Source organism: Sus scrofa, chromosome 8 (assembly GCF_054392235.1).
Source record: "Sus scrofa isolate SSC_HxYL_T2T_F1_AM1 chromosome 8, Sscrofa_HxYL_maternal_Yorkshire_Landrace_v2.0, whole genome shotgun sequence".
In the NCBI taxonomy this organism is placed as follows: Eukaryota; Metazoa; Chordata; class Mammalia; order Artiodactyla; family Suidae; genus Sus; species Sus scrofa.
In genome coordinates, this window is record NC_139390.1 from 30,155,790 (window position 1) to 30,180,321 (window position 24,532).

The 24,532-nt window shown below is 42.9% G+C and overlaps 1 protein-coding gene across 7 annotated transcripts in view; it reads left to right on the forward strand.

Annotated features, from left to right (window-relative positions):
• Positions 1-24,532, forward strand: part of FAM114A1 (family with sequence similarity 114 member A1) — a 96,836-nt gene that overhangs the window by 30,733 nt on the left and 41,571 nt on the right. For 4 of the 7 annotated variants that reach the window (XR_014812312.1, XM_084971734.1, XM_084971736.1 and 1 more), the window contains exons 4-7: positions 6,855-6,968; positions 7,086-7,192; positions 9,770-9,904; positions 17,281-17,433. Coding sequence is in view for 6 of the 7 variants with exons in the window: in XM_084971734.1 (XP_084827860.1) it covers positions 6,855-6,968; positions 7,086-7,192; positions 9,770-9,904; positions 17,281-17,433 (509 nt within the window). In the remaining variant the exon portion in view is untranslated. The remainder of the gene's footprint in view (positions 1-6,854; positions 6,969-7,085; positions 7,193-9,769; positions 9,905-17,280; positions 17,434-24,532) is intronic. The other 3 variants (XM_084971735.1, XM_084971737.1, XM_084971733.1) reach the window with 1 other exon arrangement.

The following is a 24,532-nucleotide window of genomic DNA, read 5'->3' on the forward strand; positions in this document are numbered from 1 at the left end:
GAAAGAGGCTGGCCTACCTTCTGTGGTCTATGTTTCTGTATTCTTTGATTTTGTTAACATTATAAATGTTTATTTTAAAAAATCAACAAGATATATCTGAGAAGTGAGATTATGGGATTTTTTTTTAACTTTCTTTTTTTACCTATCCACCTTTTAAAAAGAAAAAGAGGAGTTCCTGTTGTGGCTCAGTGAGTTAAGAACCTGACTAGTCTCCATGAAGATGTGGGTTTAATCCCCAGCCTGGCTCAGTGTGTTAAGGATCCGGCATTACTGCCAACTGTGGCATAGGTTGATGTTGCTATGGTTGTGGTATAGGCCGGCAACTGCAGCTCCAATTCAGCCTCTTGACTGGGGACTTCCATACACTCAGGTGAAGCCGTAAAAAGAAAAATAGCAAATAGCTGGAGGGGGTGTGGAGAAAAGGGAACACTCCTGTACCGTTGGTGGAAATGTAAACTGGTATAACCACTACGGAGAACAGTATGGAGGGACCTTAGAAATCTATACACAGAACTACCATATGACCCAGCAATCCTACTCTTGGGAATATATCTGGACAAAACTTTCCTTGAAAAAGACACATGCACCCACATATTCATTGCAGCACTCTTCACAATAGCCAAGACATGGAAACAACCCAAATGTCCATCGACAGATGATTGGAATAGGAAGATGTGGTGTATACACACACACACACACACACACACACATATACATACAATGGAATACTACTCAGCCATAAAAAAGAACAAATTAATGCCATTTGCAGCAACATAGTTGGAACTAGAGATGCTCATCCTGAGTGAAGTAAGTCAGAAAGACAAAGACAAACACCATATGATATCACTTATATCTGGAATCTAATACACAGCACAAATGAACCTTTCCACAGAAAAGAAAATCATGGACTTGGAGAACTGCCTGTGGTTGCCAAGGGGGAGGGGGAGGGAGTGGGATGGATTGGGAGCTTGGGGTTGATAGATGCAGACTATTGCCTTTGGAATGGATTAGCAATGAGATCCTGTTGTGTAGCACTGGGAACTGTGTCTAGTCACTTATGATGGAGCATGATAATGGGAGAAAAAAGAATGTATGCATGTATGTATAACTGGGTCACCATGCTGTATGGTAGAAAAAAATTGTATTTGGGAAATAACAATTAAAAAAGAAAAAGAAAGAAATGAAACAAAAACGAAGGAAATGTATTAAAAATTAAAGTGATCTAAAAGGGGAGAGCCCTCTGAATGAGTTAGCTGGAGCCGTCCTTGAGAAGGGGTGGTCCTTTATCCCATGGGACCAGTGGAAAGTACACTTAAGGCTACCAGGTCATCCCAGAGAACAGAATGGCTGTTGCTCCCCTAAGTTACCACTTGGTCAGAGAGACCCACCAACAGCAAATTATTTTGATCTTCCAGAAAGACGGAAGACCTCCCTTCAATGAGGTTTTGATCTTGGTGGAACTCACAAGAAGAAAAGTTAGTAAAATCACAGTGGTTTGTTGGTTTGTTTGTTTTGGCCAGAGCATGCAGAGGCTTAATGGTTTGGGATCTCAGTTCCCAGACCTGGGATTGAACCCGGGCTGCGGTGGTAAATGTGCCAAATCGTAAGCACTAGACCAACAGGGAACTCCCCCCTCCCTTTTGAAATTACAGTGTTTTTTGAGGAAAAAATTAAACTGGAGTAGAAGGTAACTCCATACAGTGTTCGGGATCTGTGTCTGCACAGCACAGGGGAGATCCTAAAAATATCAAACTTTGCCAATTCAAGGCTCGGCTGGAAGGAGCAGGGAATTCACTTCAGTTGTGGCCGTCACCTTGCTGTTCGGTCAAGGTAAGGTAACTCAGACTAATTTTAGCATAAACCAATGTTTTTTTTTTTGTTTTTTTTTTAAAAGGAGGAAGCTCCTGATTAAGTATCTGATTTCCAAGGAGTTCTAGAAATGGGACTAAAATGACGTTTACTCAACTATACATGGCATCTGAGGCTTTCTTAATATAATAGAGTGATCAAGCATATGAGTTTTAGACTCAGAAAGATTGGGTTCTAATCCTGCCTCTGCCATTACTGGCTTTGTGATTTCACATCACCAGATCTCCGTTTTCTCCTTCCTGAAATGGGCATAATAATATCCCTTACTTCATAATGAAAAGATTAACTGAGATAATTTACTCTTCCAAAAATATTTAGTCCAATGACTGGGACATAGTAAGTGCTCAATAATGTTGGCCAATACCAAGGGTTTCACATAGTTCTCCTCGGTGACTTTTTTTTGTCCTTTTTTTTTTTTCAGTTATATCTTTTTTAAAATCAAGTTGATTTACAGTGTTGTGTCAGTTTCTGCTATACAGCTAGGTGACCCAAGAGATTGGATATATATACATATACACACACACATTCTTTTTCTCATATTATCTTCCATCATGGTCTATCCCAAGAGATTGGATGTAGTTCTCTCTGCTATACGTACAGTAAGACCTCATTGCTTATCCATTCTAAATGTAATAGTTTGCATATGCCAAACCCAAACTCCCCATCCATCCCACTTCCTCCCCACTCCCCCTTGGCAACCGCAAGTCTGTTCTCTGTGTCTGTGAGTCTGTTTCTGTTCTTTAAATAGGTTCATCTGTGCCATATCTTAGATCACACATTTATAAATGCTACCATATGGTATTCGTTGTTCTCTTTTTGCCTAACTTCACATAGTATGAGAATTTCTAGTTGCATCCATGTTGCTGCAAATGGCATTATTTTGTTCCTTTTTATGGCTGAGTAGTATTCCATTGTGTATATGTACCATATCTTCTTAATCCATTCATCTGTTGATGTACATCTAGGTTGTTTCTATGTCTTGACTATTGTGAATAGTGCTGCTATGAACATTTGGGTGCATGTATCTTTAAGAATGAAAGTTTTGTCCAGATATATGCCCAAGAATGGGATTGCTGAATCATATGATAGTTCTTTAATTTCCTGAGGTATTTTCCATAGTGGTTGTCCCAATTTACATTCCCACCAACTGTGTAGGAGGGGCCCGTTTTCTCCACACCCTCTCTAGCATTTGTTATTTGTAGACTTGCTAATGGTGACCACTCATTGTTATTTGTAGACTTGTTAATGGTGGAACCTCTTTGTAGTTTTGGTTTGCATTTCTCTAATAATTAGCGATGTTGAGCATCTTTTCATGTGCCTACTGCCCATCTGCATGTCTTCTTTGGAAAATGTCTATTTAGGTCTTCTACCCATTTTTTTTTTAATTTTGTTTTATTTTTTTTTTGTCTTTTTGCTATTTCTTTGGGCTGCTCCCACGGCATATGGAGGTTCCCAGGCTAGGGGTCTAATCGGAGCTGTAGCCACTGGCCTACGCCAGAGCCACAGCAACGCGGGATCCCAGCCACATCTGCAACCTACACCACAGCTCACGGCAATCCCAGTTCCTTAACCCACTGAGCAAGGACAGGGACCGAACCCTCAACCCCATGGTTCCTAGTCGGATTCGTTAACTGCTGCGCCACGACAGGAACTCCCTTCTACCCATTTTTAAATTGGGTTGTTTTTTGTTGTTGAGTTGAGTTGTTCTGGGAGGTAGATTTTATAATCCTCCCTTCAGAGAAGACACAGCAGCAGAGACTCAGAAAGGTCAGCAAGACCACATGGCTAATAACCGATAGAACCAAAGCTCCTCCGCAAGTCTCCTGACTCCTAAATTTAGTGTGTTTTCCACTAGAGTAAAGGAGATAAGTTAGATACAAGCTCATCATTTAACATTTTGTTTCAAATGATACAGTATTGCAGCATTATTACCTTACCTTCTTTGTACTACACACCTTTTTATTGCAGTACATCAAAGAGTAGAGGATAGTCCATCTTTAAAACTATGTAATTTGAAGGAGTTTCTTTTCTTGAGAATACTTAGGGTTCATGATGACATGTAAAGAAATGAATCCATGAACTATACCATATAGTATTTTTCCTATCGGTTGTTTTTCTCTGTTATTGGTAGAACCAAATCAGTTTCTCTGAGAATGAATCACTTTCAGTCAAAAGGCAGCAATGACGCCATATTATTACTTCCTTGTTCTGGGCACTAGATGTCACACTAAGTAAAGTTTTAGAAGTTCTTCTTCAAAGTAGGGTGTGGCATGGAGTCTAAACCTTAGCTGAGAAAAACCATAGCTTTATATTTCTAGAAGAATGTAAAGTTGTACTTTCATTAACAAAAGAATTCAGAAAAAAAAGAACGATTAATCAGAAAATATAATTGGAAGAACCTTAAATATGTGCAAGTCTTTGTATATCAGTTATACCTCAATAAAGCTACTAGTGTGTGTGTGTGGGGGGGGGTGATTGGAGTAGCACCCTATTGTCATGTCTGTTAAACAGATGCATTCTACTTATTATGTACATAAAACAGTATTTCCTGCCAGAAACAAAGTGATTTTTCTGAAGGCAGGTAATGCATACATATCTGTGATCACTTGTGTTCTGAGATGGCGAGAAGCTATGCTTCCCCAGGAAAAGATTTGGACATGACCCTAACCTGCAAGGGGTGGAGAAGGTTAAAGAAGAGTTAATCACAATGAGATTCATTAAACCCTGAATGGTCTCAGGGAAGGATGTGGAATCATCTTTCTTGTATGGTTTATGCAGAGATGCAGCAGATGCCGCCCTGCCTTCTGAAATGCATGTATTCCTTGATTTTAGCCCTCAGAAATATAGAAGAGAATCACAGATTGAGACTTGGGTGTGTATTATTGCCTTTTTGGAAAATGTATGTCTTTAAAGGATGGTAAGGAGTATGGGCTCAGTATGTAAATAAGCTAAATAATTATATCCCATAACTTAAATATGTTACTGAAACTCTAATAAGTTTCCATTGTATGCTTGGAATTTATTGGAAGCTAGAGAGAATTAATTCAAGTCTTCGTTTTAGCAGTTATGCATCTTTTTGAAAAGTAGCCCAATAATGAATTTGAACTGTGTCAACGATCTGCACATGGATATAGTCATATATTTCTCTATGTAATTAACGTTGTAAACATTGTGAATAATGTTTCCTAAGCTTCAGTGTTTTCTAGATCATGTGTAATAACAGGTGGTTCCCACTGGATATAATTAGTTCTGTATCAGTTTGGTAAATTTCAATGCCACGATTAAGATCCCGCTGATAAGTAAGGTTACAACTGATAAAATATGATTCTTTCGGTTTGGGATTCATCCATGTCTTTCTCTCACTCAGGAGATGGACAATCGGTCATTTTAAGTGTCTTCTACACTGGATGGTTCTCTTTGACTCCCAAATCCTGCTGTAATTTGGACCTTTTTCCCCCATGTATTAATGTCACTGCTCCCTTGGGTTTTAATGGCCTGAGGTTACCTGGGTCCCAAGTGGAATCTTTTATTTTCTCCCTGAGTCCTCAGAGGGAGGTGAATGCTGGGATGACGACAGCCCATCTTCTCCTTCAAGGACTCAAACAGCCACTTGTGACATCTCTAGACTATTAATTTTTTCATTGAGTCTGGGAAATCTGAGACTCATGGGGGGGGGCCTCTAAGGAGAAAAAAAAAAAAGCTGCTTCAAAATAAAATGTAGATAAGACTATTTATTCCTCAAGTGAGGGGTTGTTTGTGTGTGTGAGAGATTGTGTGTGTGTGTGTGTCTGTGTGTCTGTGTGTGTGTGTGGACGGTAGGTGAGAAGGTCAGCTCTATAGTTACTAGTAATTAAATACCTAGGGTGGGGAGTTTCTGAAGTGGCTCAGCAGGTTAAGAAGCCAACTAGTAGCCATGGGGACACGAGTCTGATGCCTGGCCCCGCTCAGTGGGTTAAGGATCCAGCGTCGCCCTGAGCAGTGGCCTAGGTTGCATACGTGGCTCGGATCCTACATCGCTGTGATTGTGGCATAGGCCAGCAGCTGCAGCTCCAATTCAACCCCTAGCCTGGGAACTTCCATATGCTGCAGGTGTGGCCATAAAAAAGACAATAGGTAGGTAGGTAGGCAGATAGAGAGATAGATAGGTAGATACATACATACATACATACATACATAGTAGGCAGATAGAGAGATAGGTAGATACATACATACATACATACATACATGCATGCATGCATGCATGCATGCTTGCATACCCAGTGTGCTGGGCTCCAGGGAATATAGGGGCTCTGCTTGCTCACATGGAGTAAAATCTGTGCCCTCATCCTGGCTGACTCTATTTTGCGTTTGGGCTGTTACTGCTTAGAGCAACCGTCAGAGCTGTTGGGTACCCTTTCTGGTTTTCCCACAGGCTTGCCTTTTGATTTTGATATGCCATACCCAGACCCTGCTCTCACACTCAGACCATACTAAAGCAATGACTCATGCTTTGAAAGCTTGTTAAGGCTCATCTGATCTCCATTCAACAAATGGTCAGGGAGCACCTGCAACAGGCTAGGCCTGCAAGGATGCCTCCCTGCCTTAAAAAGCTTCAAAAAGAAGAAAGAGGGTAATTCAGGAACACTATTCACAGGCAATACCTTGGATTTTGGAATCCCAGGTCGATTATTTGATCATGTGAGAGGCAAAGGGAATAGTAAAGCATGGGAGCCCTTGGCGTGCATATATCTCTATCGCTCCTCACAACAGTGCGATGGAGAAACTGAGTCACAGAGAAGGTTGAGAACGTCTTGAAAGTCACCCACCTGGGTGGCGGTGAAGCCGAGCTCCGACTGGAGGCCACGTTGGAGGGCTTACCAAGTCTGTGCTGTCAACCACTGCATCCTCTAGAGATGCGGCTCTGCACTGACCACTTACGGGAACTCTGACACCTGCAGACCGTGGACTTCTATTGTATCTATGAGCCGTATTTTATTTCCTGGCAGGTCATGGATTAACAGCGGTCAAGGAAAAAGCAGGGGCCACCCTCCGGATGCATAGTGTGAACTCTGGCTCTTCCGAAGCGGCCCAACCTGATACAGAAAACGAAATCCCCCAAAGTGAGTGGCGCATTTATCTGGGTTTCTGGCCCTTGGGCTGTGCTACGCTCTGTGTGCAAATGGATGACCGAGTTCACATCTGCAAAATGGACTCTAAAAGGGTGTCTTCCTCTTTAGCAGCAGATGCGGCTGCAGATCAGAGCCCCGCAGAAAGCCCCCCCACTTCTCCTTCATCAGGGTCGCGGGGCATGCTGTCAGCCATCACCAACGCGGTTCAGAACACAGTGAGTCGTTCGCCGCTTCCTCTGTGCTCCCTGAGGTCTGCCGGTGCCTTCTTTTGATATTTCTGTTTACCCGTGACCTAGATACACCAGACAAAAGATGACCTTGCTCGTAACTTTGGATTATGGTTTTGTGATGCTTTCTCCTCCAGAGTAGATGTAACCTTGGAACTAGAATGACGAAGAACAAAATGAAATATCTTTCGTGCTTAAAAGAAAGATGCTGCTTAGAAGGAACATTTTTCAGTCTGATGTAACAGTGTCCTTTCCAACAGCTGCAAGGACAGCCTTTGTTTGGGGGTGGGGAGAGGGCTGTTTCTTCGAGCTGGGACAGCTGTTTTTCCGAGATGCTCTGACTCTCTTAACCTTCAGTTTGAAAAATTATAAAGTGATTCAAATATAAAGAACCAGGAACATTCCCAAAATGTTTCTAAAGCATTTCCGTGTAACTAAACCCAACGTTCTCTTCCATCCCTCCCTCCCAATTCCCACTCTCTCTTTCCTTGAATAACCCGAAGACCTGTCCCCCCTTCCCAGGCCCCTGCCTCTTAAAGAACCTTAAGAAGCTTGTTATTGGCAACAAAATACTGAGGAATAATGAAAAGGGGGGATGTCACCCAACTGAGGTGAGGCAACCAGCTGGTCTTCAGGGTTAGGAAGAAAGGTTTATTTTCTGCTGGGTAAACCCAGATAACTAGCTTTTCAAGAAATATAACTCATGTCCAATTTATTCATGCATTTTTTTTTAAAAAAAGGTGATTAGCGCTCCTTCTATACCAGGAGCTATGCTAGATGCTGGGCATATGCTGGCAAACAAGAGGGTACAGCACCCTGGAAGACAGAGGCAACTCAACGGTTGTTGGATGCAGTGCAATGTGGGAAGAAGAGGGGGCTGTGGACGCACGTGGGGTGTTTTACCCAGACCTCAGGTCCAGGCATGCCAGAAATAGGAAATGACTGTTTCCCTCTTTGCTGCTTGAGGACCTCTGGACTAAGCAGGGAAAAGAGAGGCAGCAAATATGGTTTAGAGTCAGATAGCTTAACGAGTCCACTGCGCCCATGGTGAGGGTTGCAGAGTTGGGGACGGGACTAAAACTCTTTCATTATCTCCAGTGTAAGAAATGAATTCATGGTCCCCCTGAGCAGGGCCCCTTGAGTTTGTCCTCAGCATCCTCATGTTCCTTCCTGTGTACTCTCCAACCTTCTGATACCCCCTTTTCCCAAGCTCCAGACACCTCCCACCAAGTCTGCCCTTACTCAAAGTCCTATGTCCTTTCTTCTCCAGCTTTATTCTTTACTTAAAGTAATCCCTCATAGGATGTTAGGAGAAAAGAAATCAAATTATGCAAAAATGTGAATTGCTGATATCCCCCAGTTCTCCCAAAGTATGTGCACTTATTTTTTTTTTTTTTTTTTTTTTTTGCTTTTTAGGGCCGCACCCACAGCATATGGAGGTTCCCAGGCTAGGGTTCAAATTGGAGCTGCAGCTTCCGGCCTACGCCAGAACCACAGCAACTCCAGATCTGAGCCACATCTGTGACTTACACCACATCTCACGGCAATACCGGATCCTTAACCCACTGAGTGAGGCCAGGGATCGAACCATCCTCATGGATACTAGTTAGGTTCATTACCGCTGAGCCACACAGGAACTCCTAAAGTATGTGCTCTTTAAAATCTGTTTTGTAATGTGATTATTATTGGCACCCAGATCTGAAAACAAAGTCTCAATGTCCAAGATGGAGATGATTAATAAAGCACATTCATCTGTGAAATTGAATATTGATATTGAAGTACTAATTATGAAAAATAGAAAATGCATATCGATAAGAAAGTAATAATAAAATGTAACACATGCAAACTCATGTAAAGTGAGAAAAAACAGACATATGCATATTGTAATTGCAGTCGGGTAGTTGGGGTATAGGCAAAGAAGATGTCGCAAAGAAATGTGAGTAAAATCTCGATTATTTTAATCTTTAAAAAAGGAAAGCAGTGGCTTGCAAAGGAATTTGCAGAGGGATAACTCCATAACAGAATGGTTTCTAAAGCCAGAAGGATATGGAAATCAACCTGTCCTATTTCATGAATATACTAATTATAGGTGGTTATTGCTACTTTCTGAAAATACACAGGAGCCATCAAAACAGCCTGAGGGGCTTACACTCCAGGGCCCTAGATTAAAGCATTCCCTAAATTGGCAAGAGTATTTGACATTTTAATAGACTGCTCCAAATCTGCTACTTGGATTAAAACTTTTTCAAACAAAAACAGCAATTGGGTCACCTATTAATTTTTTGCCTTAGAAACATATCTATTCATACACACAGAGTCAGTAAAATTACTCTGGTTTTCTCAGGCATTCTTTTAAAATAACCTGGTGTATCCTACAAATTATATGACATATGCTCTTCTAAGGAAAAGAAAATAGGGGTAAATGAATGATAAATCTCCTGATGAGAAAAAAATGTGACTTTATATTGATTTTAGTATTTGAAGATAGCACAGTCTGGAAGGTGTGGCCTGCCTCAAAACAGCAAAATGTGAAACTCTAATTTCATGCCATTGTCTCATTGGCAGGGTAAAAGCGTCTTGACGGGTGGTCTTGATGCTTTGGAATTCATTGGCAAGAAAACCATGAATGTCCTTGCGGAAAGTGACCCAGGTTTTAAGCGGACCAAGACACTCATGGAGAGGACCGTTTCCTTGTCTCAGGTGGGGTTACACACTTCTGCGATTTGGGTCAATAAAGTAAAAACATGATTTATCTTTTGTAATAGATATTTTAAAGCACATGATTCAAATTCACATGACGCAAAACAGCCCAAGTGAAAACTGGGTTTCTACATCACCCCTCTCCCCAGCCAGTCCTCATGGGTAACAACCATTGTTACCAACTTCTTATGAATTCTTTTTTTGGTCTTTTTGCCATTTCTAGGGCTGCTCCCTTGGCATATGGAGGTTCCCAGGTTAGGGGTCCAATTGGAGCTGGAGCTGCTAGCCTACGCCAGAGCCACAGCAACATGGGATCCGAGCCACGTCTGCAGCCTATACCACAGCTCACGGCAACGCCAGATCCTTAACCCACTGAGCAAGGCCAGGGATCGAACCCGCAACCTCATGGTCCCTAGTTGGATGCGTTAACCACTGAGCTATGACGGGAACTCCGAACTTCTTATGAATTCTATCAGAGACATTATATAGACAGATTCAGATATAACTATATGGATATATAGATAGATGTAGCCATACGTACATATATATGTCAATATGCAATATATACATGCAAACTATTTCAGCCAAATGTTAGCATACTAACCATACTCTTTTATACCTTGCTTTATTTAAATTCTACTTAATTTCTTGAAGATCATTCCATGTGTGCCATTTTTCTTAGTCCATTCAGGCTGTTGTAACACAACACCATGGACAGGGGGCATAGAAACAACAAACATTTCTTTCTCAAAGTTCTAGAGTCTGGGAAGTCCAAGATCAAAGACCAAACCAACAGATTTTGGGTTTAGGAAGGGCCTGCTTTCTGTTCACAGACAGCAGTTTTCATAGTTTCTTCACACAGTAGAAGAAGGTGAAGAAGCTTCCTGGGGTCCTTTTTATAAGGACACTAATCCCATTCATGAGAGCTCCACCCTCATGACCTAATCACCTCCCGATACCATCACAATGGAGATTAGGTTTCAACACAGGAATCTGGGGGGAGACACATTCAGTCTGTCACACACCATATTCGCCCTACCATGTTCTGACCGCATGACCTTCGGCAGGTGACCTAACCCTTCTGTGCCTCAGATTATTCATTTGTACACAGTGGTAACTTCAATACCTACCAAGAGCTTCATTGTGAGGAGTAAATGAGTTAGACTAGAACCTAACTCATAGTAAGCACCCGAAAATGTTAGTTAGTGTCATTGTCATTATTATGCGTCAAGGTAGTAGGTAGGCAGAGTTCCCATTGTGGCTCAGTGGTAACAAACATGACTAGTATCCATGAAGACATGGGTTTGATCCCTGGCCTTGCTCGGTAGGTTAAGGATCCAGCATTGCTGTGAGCTGTGGTTTAACAGGTTACAGACGTGGCTTGGATCCCCCATTGCTATGGCTGTGGTGTAGGCCGGCAGCTACAGCTCCGATTTGACCCCTAGCCTGGGAACTTCCATATCCCACAGGGCAACCCTAAAAAAAAGACAGAAAAAAAAAATAAGTAGGAATGGCATCTCATTGGAATTTTAATTTATATTTGTCTTACTATGTGCAAGGTGGGCTTCTCTCACACTTCCAGCTCTAAAGTATTCCTCCTTGAGAAATAGGATATGAAGATTTAATCTTACTTACAGTAAGTAAAACTTGGAGTTCCTGTTGTGGCGCAGTGGTTAACGAATCCGACTAGGAACCATGAGGTTGCGGGTTCGGTCCCTGCCCTTGCTCAGTGGGTTAAGGAACTGGGGTTGCCGTGAGCTGTGGTGTAGGATGCAGACGCGGCTCGGATCCCGCGTTGCTATGGCTCTGGCTTAGGCTGGTGGCTACAGCTCCGATTGGACCCCTAGCCTGGGAACCTCCATATGCCGTGGGAGCGGCCCAAAGAAATAGCAAAAAGACCAAAAAAAAAAAAAAAGGATTAACAGTAAGTAAAACTTACATACAGTCAAGAGAATTTAAAATAATATTTATCTTATTTTCCAAAGATAAAACTCAAATATTGAACTTGCTCTTCCTGATAGCTCATGTTCAGCTCAGAACCCCGCAGTGCAAGCACGTCCCTTTTCCCCTCTGCCCTTAAGAGTCTGCCTTACCAAAATCAGGAGGAGGGGGCATAGGATTTTATAAATTTCACAACAGGACAAACATATCTTCTCATGGCTCAATGCTAGGAAGCCATGGAGGAGGCATCATTGACAACAAGTTAGTGGTCGCTCCTGAAAAGTTTTTTTTTTAGGTTTTTCTTTTTGGCACATATACCCACTCTGATATTAGAGCCCAGGTAGGGACTTGGCAGACTCAGCTAGACCATTATCCAGCTGATCCTTAAAAAAAGAAAGTAGATTTTGTAATAATCAGCCAAGTAGCACTAGATGTTGTAAAAATACAAAGCAAAACAAAATCAAAAGCAATAATAATCACCCCAGCATCAATGTGGCTTAGTGTGAAAAGGTTTGTTTTTCATTCCTACAGCGTGACTATTCCTGTTCACTCCCCTGGGAAGCTATCTGCTGAGCCCACGTCTTGTGCCTCCACCATGTTAAAATCCTTCCAGCCTCACACAAAGGGGAGAGAAATATATGTAGGGTCATCTGGGACAATTTAGGATTAGCCCTGGAAGTAGCATCTGCCACTTGTACCCTCATTCCTTGGCCAAAACTTATCACATATTCCGCCTAATTCAACTCAGGGCAGGGCCTGAGAAATAGAGTTTAGCTGTGTGTCCAGGAAGAAAGGGTTATTTGGTGAGCTCCTGGGAGTATTTTTGTTATGAGATTATGTAGACAGGCATTGTATATTATATATATTACATGTATATACACACTTGTACGTACATATAAACATTCTATGTGTATATATATACATATACGTATATATAATAGGTATAGATAAATTTGTAGTCAAAGGAGATAATGTGGGGGGAAATGTGACCAGTCCAGCAACTGGCTAAGTCTGTGGCATCACTGGCTTAAGTTTACATACCTGTAAAATGAAGAATTGGACCTGGTCAGTTTCCCAGATTACCATAGTTTTTGTACCACCTTCACAATGTTTATCCCATCTGCATTCAATCTGTTAAAAAGTAAGTAGTGATGCTCATAGAAATGTGTCACCCAAGGCTCCATGCTAGCCATCCGCAGTGTTTATAACTGCACATCTGAAACATGTGCAGCAAGTGTGATGCAGAACATTTTGCCACATGGCCACAACCCTACCCACTTCAACCTCCCTCCAAACAGTAATTATATTCATTCATTCCATAAGGCATTCCACAGCACATTGCACAAATGCGTTTTGTTGTGAGCCACATGGGAAGTCCTGCACAAATGCATTTTGAACGTTCGCTATGTGCCAGGCACTGTTGTGAGCACCTGAGGCCATCAGTAGTCAAAGTGGGTAAGTATCCTTGTCATTATGGAGATTTTATTCGAGTGGAAAGGGGCAGACAGTAAGCTTGATCTCATATTTTAGAACATGATGAGTGCTATGGAAAAAAAAAGAAAAAGAGCAGAAAGAGGATAACCAGGAATATGGGAGTGAGGGACAGGTTAAGTACGTGATAAGGTTGTGAGGGGGGACCTAATGGAGGTGATGACATTTGAGCAAATACTTGGAAGAGATGAGGGGCTTGACTATGCAGAATCTGGGCGAAGCACGTTCTAAGCAGAAAGAGCAGTTTATGCAAAGGCCCTGAGGCAGAATGTCTGGTATGAACAAGGAAGGGCAGGGATGCTATGCGGTGGGAAAGGAGTGAGCCCGGATGAGAGTTGCTGAAGATGAGGCCAGAGTGGTCATGGGGTGCAGGTCTTGGTAGGTCCTGGAGGGCATTAGTAAGAACCTCAGGCTTTACTGTCAGTGTAATGGGGAGACCATGGCAACATTTTGGAGTGACAAAATCTGACTTTAAAAGTGTCACTCTTGGAGTTCCCGTCATGGCATAGCAGAAACGAATCCAACTAGGAACCATGGCCTCGCTCAGTGGGTTAAGGATCTGGCATTGCCATGAGCTGTGGGTAGGTCACAGGTGTGGCTCAGATCCTGCATTGCTGTGGCTGTGGTGTAGGCCAGCAGCTGTAGCTCCGATTGGACCTCTAGCCTGGGAACCTCCATATGCAGCGAGTGTGGCCCTAAAAAGCAAAATAATAATAATATAATAAAAAGTATCACTCTAAGAGTTCCTGTAGTGGCTCAGCAATTAACAAATCCAACTCATATCTATGCGGATGTGGATTCGATCCCTGGGCTCGCTCAGTGGGTTAAGGATCTGGCATTGCTGTGAGCTGTGGTGTAGCTTGCAGATGCGGCTCGGATCTGGTATGGCTGTGGCTGTGGTGTAGGCCAGCAGCTGTAGCTCCGATTCAACCCCTAGCCTGGGAACTTCCATCTGCCGAGGATGCAGTCCTAAAAAGCAAAAAAGAAAAAAAGTATCATACCAGTTTCTGTGTTGAAAATAAACTGAGTTGCGGGGAGGGTCAGGTGCAGGGTGACCAGTCAGAGTATGTATTAGTCTAGGACCCCCCAGAAGCAAATGCAAGATGGGCTTAATTAAACATGCAAAGATTATACTAGGGGAAACAACAGTGTGAGAGAAGATTATGGGAGTTGGGGCGGTTCAGGAAGGCTGGGAGAACTGTCAGACCATGATTCACGTCTGACCCCGTGAAGGGGAGTTGGGGAGGAGATGGGGTGGAAGCATCCTGGATGGCTGGGCTGTCTCAGGAGGGTCCGACAAAGCCACAGCAGAGTCCTCCAGCTGCAGTCTGCTGGTAGGCGTTCCAGTCTCCCAGGAGTAGGTCTGCCTCAACGTCCCGGTGCACCGGTGATGGTGATTGGAAGGGGGCAAATGAGGGATGGAGCCACGCTCACTGCCTATTCTTCCTCCACTGTCTCCTTGGGAGGCATTTACAGGTTTGCACACAAGGGCTAATGGTGTCTCAGAGCAGGTGAGGCCATGAAGGGGGTGATGAATGGCTGGTTCTGGGTATAGTTTGAAGGTCGATCCGGAATTCCTGATGGACTGAATGTAGGGGGCAGGATAAGAGGAAGAGGCAAGGATGATGCCAAGGTTTTTGCCTGAGCAGCTTGAAGGATGAAGCTGCTATCAAATGAGATCGGGACTTCTGTTGTTTTTTTCCTAGTCCACACTGAATAACTGTGAACATCAGAAGTGTTTAGACACGGATTTCCTTAGCAGGATCCACTTCCAGACCATAACTTTAATAGAATAATGTGCTACTGAAACTATGTAGACTGTACCACATGTGACTGAACCCCATTAAGGCTCCTGTACAAACCCCTAAGATTCAGCGGGCAGATGGGGAGATCTGCTATCTGGCAACACCCAAGACCAGCCCCATAAGCCAAGTGCACTTGTTAAAACTGTCACCTCCCAGTCTGGAGGGATGGCCCTGTATGTTCATTCTCCCCTTTGCCCTCCGTAGAGTGGAGCCAGTTTCAGATCTTGCCCAAGAAATCTCGAGGTTTCGAACCAACAACAGAAGGAGGGACAAGATGTGGAAGCAGAAGGACCTTGAGCTGACCTCTGCTCACGAGAACACCGGTCACAACTAAGCCTCCACAGAAAACTAAATGTTCATCCAGGCCCTCCCTAAGTTTCCCATGTGTTCTATCTCACTCCCTGAAAAACATGGGGACAGGGTGGCTCTCAGATCCCGCTGACCCAAGTTCGCAGAGCTGCACCCCCCCTGCCCCGCTCCCATCCCAAAAGCTTCCACGCCAGGGTCACTCACTGCTCTTTAAACCCATGTCCGTTTCTTCTCCAGAAGAAACCAGGAAGCAGCATCTTGAAAGCCAGTGGCCCTTGTTAGGCCACTTTGATTTCACTGCTTCTTGAGTGGATCCAAATCATTCCAGAGTGACATTTTCCCCTTTACCTTCTATTTTATCCCCCTTTCCCTCTAATCTGAAGTGTAAATTTAGAGATAAAAGTTGGCTGGAGAAAGGAAGCCATTTCAGTGTCACTTGGTAACTTTTCACCACCACTAAGCCAGCAAGATCAGTGGGGGTAGTTGGGTTTTATTGTGTTAACAATTCCTAGGGATGATTTGATGGGGTTGTTTTGAAAACTTTAAATTCAGATCTTCTACTTATTTAGTCTTGAAGGCAGACAAAAGAGAGAAATCTGTCTGTAGCCCAGTGGGTTGGGGGTTAACAATCTCAAGAACCCAAGAAGAGAATGAGGCTGATGGTTTTATTGACATATAATAAAAAACAAAATCTATTCTTTCATGATCTTCCCCTTGTGTCCTCACGGTGGCCGATGCATTTATGATGCTTCATAGATATTAAAAAATCTTTTTTTTTTTTTTTTTTGTCTTTTTGCTATTTCTTGGGCCGCTCCCACGGCATGTGGAGGTTCCCAGGCTAGGGGTCCAATCGGAGCTGTAGCCACCGCCCTACGCCAGAGCCACAGCAACGCAGGATCCGAGCCACATCTGCAACCTACACCACAGCTCATGGCAACGCTGGATCGTTAACCCACTGAGCAAGGGCAGGGACCGAACCCGCAACCTCATGGTTCCCAGTCGGATTCATTAACCACTGCGCCACGACAGGAACTCCTATTAAAGAATCTTATAAACTGAATGCCACAGCCACCTTGGTGAGGAATTGAGTAAAAGATGCTTAGAATCAAAGCAAATGCAGGAAATTAGGAGTAACTGGTGGACTTGTGTTCCTTTTATTGTCTTATTATTGAATCAGCAGAAAAATAACTGGAGAAAAATGATCAACCTGGAGAGGAATTCAGTTCCCAGTCATAGCTCTCAAAATGTGTCTAAGACCTGAGAAGTCAGCATTCTTATTTACATTAAATATTAAATAGTTGGAGTTTATATTTTATTAATTGTTTTCATCAAAGATGTTTAATAACCAGACACATACAAGTTTTTAAATAACTCAGATAAAATCAGACCAGCTTATTTTTGCTTTGAAGTCTGCCTAGGTGCACACGTTATAATTAACCCCGTCACAATAGATTCACATTTCCCAGGGTACACAACTTGCTCGTGATAGAAAATTTGGATATTTTAAAAAATAAGATTAATCACGCATGTGGAAAACACTTCTGTGGAAACCACTGTTCAGCTTTTGCGCTGCTTCTTTCCAATTCTGTTCCTGGGCATAGCATTTTTGCTTTGTTTGTTATGTACATATGAGCAGGAAAAATTCACAGTAGAATATTATGTAAAATTTTTTGAGTAAAATCAATCACAAATCCTTTTTTAGAAACTCCAAAGTGACTCGAATGTACTCTTCATAAGTACCAAGTCAGGGCTCATCTCCTCCTACATCTTGCACAGAAAATGGGGCTTTGAAGCGTCCATCTCATGTACAAACATTGCATATTTGTGCAGATGCTGCGGGAAGCCAAGGAGAAGGAGAAGCAGAGGCTGGCCCAGCAGCTCACAGCCGAGAGGACCGCGCACTATGGGATGCTGTTTGATGAGTATCAAGGTTTGTCACACCTGGAAGCCCTGGAAATCCTGTCCAATGAAAGTGAAGGCAAGGTATGACTGTCCCAGCCATTGGAAGTAGCATGTTCACGAATGTGTTTTCTTAAACATGAAAGAAAATCTGTGATTAAAATATCTCATTTTTTTTTAATTTTCAAAAAATCTTTTTGTCTTTTTAGGGCCACACCCACAGCATATGGAGGTTCCCAGGCTAGGGGTCAAATTGGATCTGTAGCCACCAGCCTACACAAGAGCCACAGCAATGTGGGCTCTGAGCCGAGTCACACCACGGCTCACGGCAACGCCGGATCCTTAACCCACTGAACGAGGTCAGGAATCGAACCCGCGACCTCATGGATGCTAGTCAGATTCGTTTCCACTGAGCCATGACAGGAGCTCCTAAAATATTTCATTTTTAGGTGCTGAGGTCACCAGTACTCTACAGCCTGATGACCCCTTCGGGCTCCATAGTATTTCATCTCTGTCCTGTGCCAAGCTGTTCCCTCTCATCAGCCCCAAGAGGGCCAGCACCATAGGAATCATCACTAATCCCGCTCACAGTGCAAAGGCTGCTCAAACACCTGGCCGTCAGTGCCTGGCCTGTGCCTCCCTTTGGTGACATGGTACCCAGATCAGAGGGGACCTACCAGGCCACTTCTTCATTCCTACCCAGTGGAAAAAAAGCAGCTCAGACCACAAGTTTTTACTATATTTAGTTTTCTGGGCGATGGGGTTATTTATTCACCCATTTGCTGGAATGCCTGGGCCACAGAGGGCAGGGTTATCTTACCGGGGGTTAAAGTTCTGTTTTGCAATGCTCCTGAACACGACTCTGGGAAACTACCTCCCGGCCCTACACCTTCTCGCTCTCCTGCTATGATCCCAAGAACACAAAACATGAAAAGCCGAAATCAGCAGGGTTGGTGACTTCTTTGTTTTTTCAAGTTTCTGTGTGTGTGTCTCCAATTGTATATGTGTCTTTATTGAGCAAACACTTATATGGCTCTTTATATAATCACTAATCAAAGCACTTCAAAGCTACTAACCCATTAATTGTATATACAATTCCTTTGTGTGAAGGTCAGGCTGACTGTACCCTGGGGTGTTTTTCCAGGAGAGGCCAAAGGACAGTCCCTCTGGACTTCCTGGGGGGAGCCGTGGGCCATCCCAGTGACAGTCACTGGGGAGAGGCAGGTCCTCAGGCAGGAAGCTGAACTTGGAAGTGAGCCTTAGAAGGGAACAGTGATTTTTTGACTCTCCCTAGGCTTTGCCCTCTTCTGGTTGGACTTTGAGGGGTTTGAGACATTCTTAAGCCCACCTAGTCAGCGAAAGGTGACCTCTGCCATATTGCAGACAACCAAGACCCAAACATGATGGACACAGGCACACCCACAAGCTTATAGAGTTACAAGGAACTAAGTATGTTTCCTTTTTTGTTATCCATAAGCCATCATTGACAGTGTTGTGGTTAGACTGTTAACCAATAATTTTTTTAAAGCAAAATCATGGCTCATACAGATATCGCATGAACACAAATCAAAGAATTTATTTCATTCCTTAATTAAATGGAAAAAAAGGCAGATTTTTGTTGTTTGGTTTTGTTTTTGCCACACTCATAGCATGGACATTTCCAGGCCAAGGATGGAATCTGAACCGCAGCTGCAACCTATGCCACAGCTGCAGCAAGGCTGAATTTTTAACCTACTACACCACAGCGGGAATTCCCAGACAGATGTTATTATTTTGTTGTTGTTCAATTTTTTTTTAATTTCCCCAATACATTATTTTTCCTTCTACTGTACAGCACGGTGACCCGGTTACACACACATGTACACATTCTATTTCCACACATTTTCATGCTCCATTATAAGTGACTAGACATAGTTCCCAGTGCTACACAACAGGATCTCATTGCTAATCCATTCCAAAGGCAGTAGTCTGCATCTATCAACCCTAAGCTCCCAATCCATCCCACTTCCTCCTTCTCTCCCTTGGCAACCACAAGTCTATTCTCCAAGTCCATGATTTTCTTTTCTGTGGAAAGGTTCATTTGTGCTGTGTATTAGATTCCAGATATAAGTGATATCATATGGTATTTGTCTTTCTGACTTACTTCACTCAGGATGAGAGTTTCTAGTTCCATCCATGTTGCTGCAAATGGCATTATTTTGTTCTTTTTTATGGCTGAGTGGTATTCCATTGTGTATATAAACCACATCTTCCTACTCCAGTCATCTGTCAATGGACATTTGGGTTGTTTCCATGTCTTGGCTATTGTGAATAGTGCTGCAATGAACATGTGGGTGCATGTGTCTTCTTCAAGGAAAGTTTTGTCCGGATATATTCCCAAGAGTAGGATTGCTGGGTCATATGGTAGTTCTGTGTATAGATTTCTAAGGTCCCTCCATACTGTTCTCCATAGTGGTTGTACCAGTTTCCATTCCCACCAACAGTGCAGGAGGGTTCCCTTTTCTCCACAGCCCCTCCAGCACTTGTTATTTGTGGACTTATTAATGATGGCCATTCTGACTGGTGTGAGGTGGTATCTCATGGTAGTTTTGATTTGCATTTCTCTTATAATCAGGGATGTTGAGCATTTTTTCATGTGCTTGTTGGCCATCTGTATATCTTCTTTGGAGAAATGTCTATTCAGGTCTTTTGCCCATTTTTCCATTGGGTTATTGGCTTTTTTTGCTGTTGAGTTGTATAAGTTGACTGTATATTTTAGAGATTAAGCCCTTGTCAGTTGCATCATTTGAAACCATTTTCTCCCATTCTGTAAGTTGTCTTTTTGTCTTCTTTTTGATTTCCTTTGCTGTGCAAAAGCTTGTCAGTTTGATTAGGTCCCATTGGTTTATTTTTGCTCTTATTTCTATTACTTTGGGAGACTGACCTGAGAAAATATTCATAAGGCTGATGTCAGAGAATATTTTGCCTATGTTCTCTTCCAGGAGTTTGATGATGTCTTGTCTTATATTTAAGTCTTCAAGCCATTTTGAGTTTATTTTGGTGCATGATGTGAGGGTGTGTTCTAGTTTCATTGATTTGCATGTAGCTGTCCAGTTTTCCCAGCAATACTTGCTAAAAAGACTGTCTTTTCCCCATTTTATGTTCTTGCCTCCTTTGTCAAAGAGTAATTGACCATAGCTGTCTGGATTTATTTCTGGGTTCTCTATTCTGTTCCATTGGTCTGTATGTCTGTTTTGGTACCAGTACCACACTTCCAGACAGATGTTATAATCAGTTTAAAGGAAAAACTAAAGAAGCACAAATTATATGGAAAAAAGCAATTTTGAAATGAAGGTGCAAATAGACCCAAACCTGGTTATTCCATGGGAGGGAAGGTTTTCCCTCCACTGGGTAAAATTCATTCACATGTCTGTAGATGAACAAGAATTATTTTGCAATGCTATCTAAATTTGCAGAGTTATAAAATTACTCCCATGAAGTCAAAATCTGATAATCTGGTAAAGTGTGTTCTAGAAAATGCAGTTTTCTACTGAAGCACAATTTTTTCCCTACAAAAGCAGAGTTTGGGGTCAGATATTATGTGATCAATACCACTCAGTAGCTGTATGATTTTGGATCTGTCTTACCTCAATTTTCCTGTTTATAAAATGGGAATAACAATAATCTACTTCATAAAATTATTAAAAGAGTTAAAGGAGATCATTTATATGAAGCCAATTGCAGCATGCCTAATACATAATAAGCAGCCAGGCGAGTTCCCGTCATGGCTCAGCAGTTAACAAACCCAACTAGCATCCATGAGGACACGGGTTCGATCCCTGGCCTCACTCAGTGGGTTAAAGATCTAGTGTTTCCATGAGCTGTGGTGTAGGTCGCAGAAGTGGCTCAGATCCCGCATTGCTGTGGCTGTGGTGTAGGCCAGCAGATGTAGCTCCGATTCGGCCCCTAGCCTGGGAACCTTCATATGCTGCAGGTGCGGCCCTAAAAAGACAAAAGCCAAAAAAAATAAGCAGCTGATAAGCATTAGCTGTCATTTTATACATGGAAATGAAGGTGCATATGTAAGTTGATGACACTTTATTTTTATATGCATTCTTACATTTCATATATATGTATTTATATATTTGTTATTTAATATTGAAAATATTATATGGGAGCATAGCCTCTCAAAGCTATCATGGTGATAGAAAGACATTCCACTGTGGTTGGTTGCATTGAAGGTCTAGCTATAAAACAGCCCAGGCTCCTAGAAAAGAGCCCTGAGGGACTGATGTTGCAGCAGGGAGGTTTGGCCCCTGGCGGAGTGCATGTCCCTCTGTTTGCATACTGCTCCTACAAGCTCTGCTTTCTTTCTTCTGCCTGGAGACTTTTGTCATTTTCATAGTGAGAAACGTAGAACTTTTTCTTGGCTTTGTCATGAGAGTTACTGGGTGCTCTAATAAATAGTCCTAAAAATATGCAGGTCAAAACCAGCAGGAGTTCTGCTGTAGCAGTCCAAGATATGGGTACCTGGTCCACAGGCATCCTTCCATCATTTAGGGATCCAGAAGCCAAGCTCTGTCCCTCTTACAGCTCCACTAGCCCCATCCTAACGTTCACAGGCCTCTGGCAAGAATATAAACAGAAACCTATACTGGGGTTGTCAGATTTAGCCAATAAAAAATACAGGATGACTAATTAAATTTTAACTTTAGACAAACCACGAATATTTTTTTAGTATAACTATGTCCTGTGCAATATTTGAGACGCACACTGATATGACGAAAACATTTATAGTTTATCTGGAATTCAAATTCATTTAGACATCCTCTATTTTATCTGGCAGTTCTATGCATACCAAATATTTAAAAGTTAAAGAACTTTTGGAAACAAACTGTTGAAGGAAATATATTCCGCCATCCTTCCTTGACAAATAGACTTTGATAATGGCCTGGAAGGCCAAGATCCTGTTTTGAATTCTCAGCCTCCTGCCGGCTCTCTCCCCTCTACCCCCAGCTGTCTCTTACCTCAAGGAGCCTCATGGGCAGGTGTGCGGATGCCCCACTTCAAGCATCATCCACGCCCCCTGCAGAGAGCCACCCTTGTCCCTTGGATCTACGGGTGCACATTCCAGTGGATGGCCCCATCCGAAGGAGCGCAGCCTGGGGCAGGGGTCTGTACAGACCATGGACGGGAAATGTCAGTCACCTGGAGTGTGGTCTAGACCAGGGAGTGGGGGCTCTGGGCAGGCATATCCCTTTGGCCCCATGAGCCTCTCTATATCCAAGTCTGATGTGTTGGATTTCACCCTTCTCTAGGGCCTCATTGTCTTTTTTTTTTTTATATTACTTTTTAAAATAATTTTTATTTTTTCCACTATAGCTGATTTACAGTGTTCCGTCAATTTTCTTCTGTACAGGAAGGTAACACAGTCACACACACACAGTCACACACACACACACACACACACACACACACACACACACACACACACATATACATATACATTCTTTTTCTTTTTTTTTTTTTCTTTTTTCTTTTCATCTTTTCTACAGCTGCTCCTGCGGCACATGGAGGTTCCCAGGCCAGGGTTCTAATCGGAGCTGTAGCCACCGGCCTACGCCAGAGCCACAGCAACTCGGGATCCAAGCCGAGTCTGCAACCTACACCACAGCTCACAGCAACACCAGATCCTTAACCTCTGAGCAAGGCCAGGGATCGAACCCACAACCTCATGGTTCCTAGTCAGATTCGTTAACTGCTGCACCACAACAGGAACTCCCCTACATTCTTTTTCTCACATTATCCTCCATCATGCTCCATCATAAGTGACTAGATATAGTTCCCAGTGCTATACAGCAGGATCTCATTGCTTATCCATTCCAAAGGCAATAGTTTGCATCTATTGACCCCAAATTCAGTCCATCCCACTCCCTCCCCCTCCCCCTTGGCAACCACAAGTCAGTTCTCCAAGTCCATGATATTCTTTTCTGTGGAAAGGTTCATTTGTGCCCTATATTAGATTCCAGATATAAGTGATATCATATGGTATTTGTCTTTCTCTTTCTGACTTACTTCACTCAGGATGAGCGTCTCTAGTTCCAACTATGTTGCTGCAAATGGCATTAATTTGTTCTTGTTATGGCTGAGTAGTATTCCATTATCTATATATACCACATCTTCGTAATCCATTCGTCTGTTGCTAGACATTTAGCTTGCACAAGGAAAGAGAACATAGAGAAGACATTCCCATCTTGTAAGATCTTCTGGAGTTCCTGTTGTGGTGCAGAAGAAAGGAATCCGACTAGTATCCATGAGGATAGGGGTTCGAGCCCTGGCCTCACTCAGTGCATCAGGGATTAGGCGTTGCTGTGAGCTGTGGTATAGGTCACAGATGTGGCTCAGATCCCACCTTGCTGTGGCTGTGGTGTGGGCCTGCAGCTGCAGCGCCAATTCTACCTCTAGCCTAGGAACTTCCATATGCCATGGTGCGGCCCTAAAAAGCAAACAGCAACAACAACAACAAACTCCATAAATGATACATGTCTCCTCTGGTAGTATTCCATTAGCTAAAACTTAGACGAGGTATACAGAGATCCAAGGAACCATTGTCATTACTGTCTGCTACATTGATTCTAGATGGCAGCAGGCATGACAGTGTGGTGCACTGTAAATCTTAAGGAAGAGCCAGTATTTTTTTATTGCCTTTATACTCGGTAGTTAACCAAAGCAGTAAATAAGAATCCACAAAATCGGAGTTCCCTTCGTGGCTCAGTGGTTAACGAATCCGACTAGAAACCTTGAGGTTGCGGGTTTGATCCCTGGCCTTGCTCAGTGGGTTAAGGATCCAGCGTTGCCATGAGCTGTGGTATAGGTCACAGATGCGGCTTGGATCCCACATTGCTGTGGCTGTGGCGTAGGCTGGCAGCTGCAGCTCCAATTCAACCCCTAGCCTGGGATCCTCCATATGCCACGGAAGCAGCCCAAGAAATGGCAAAAGAAAAAAAAAAAAGAATCCACAAAATGGCACCCACACCCCCTTATGGCAAAAAGGTCTCTAAGGCAGACGTCTACCCTTGTGACCCCGACAACACTTAAGCATGGTGCCAAGCACATAGTCAGCATTCCACAAATGTTTGTTGAGGAGGGCATGGTTATTTATTATTTATTATTATATGGAAGTAAAGATTTAATGCACATCATC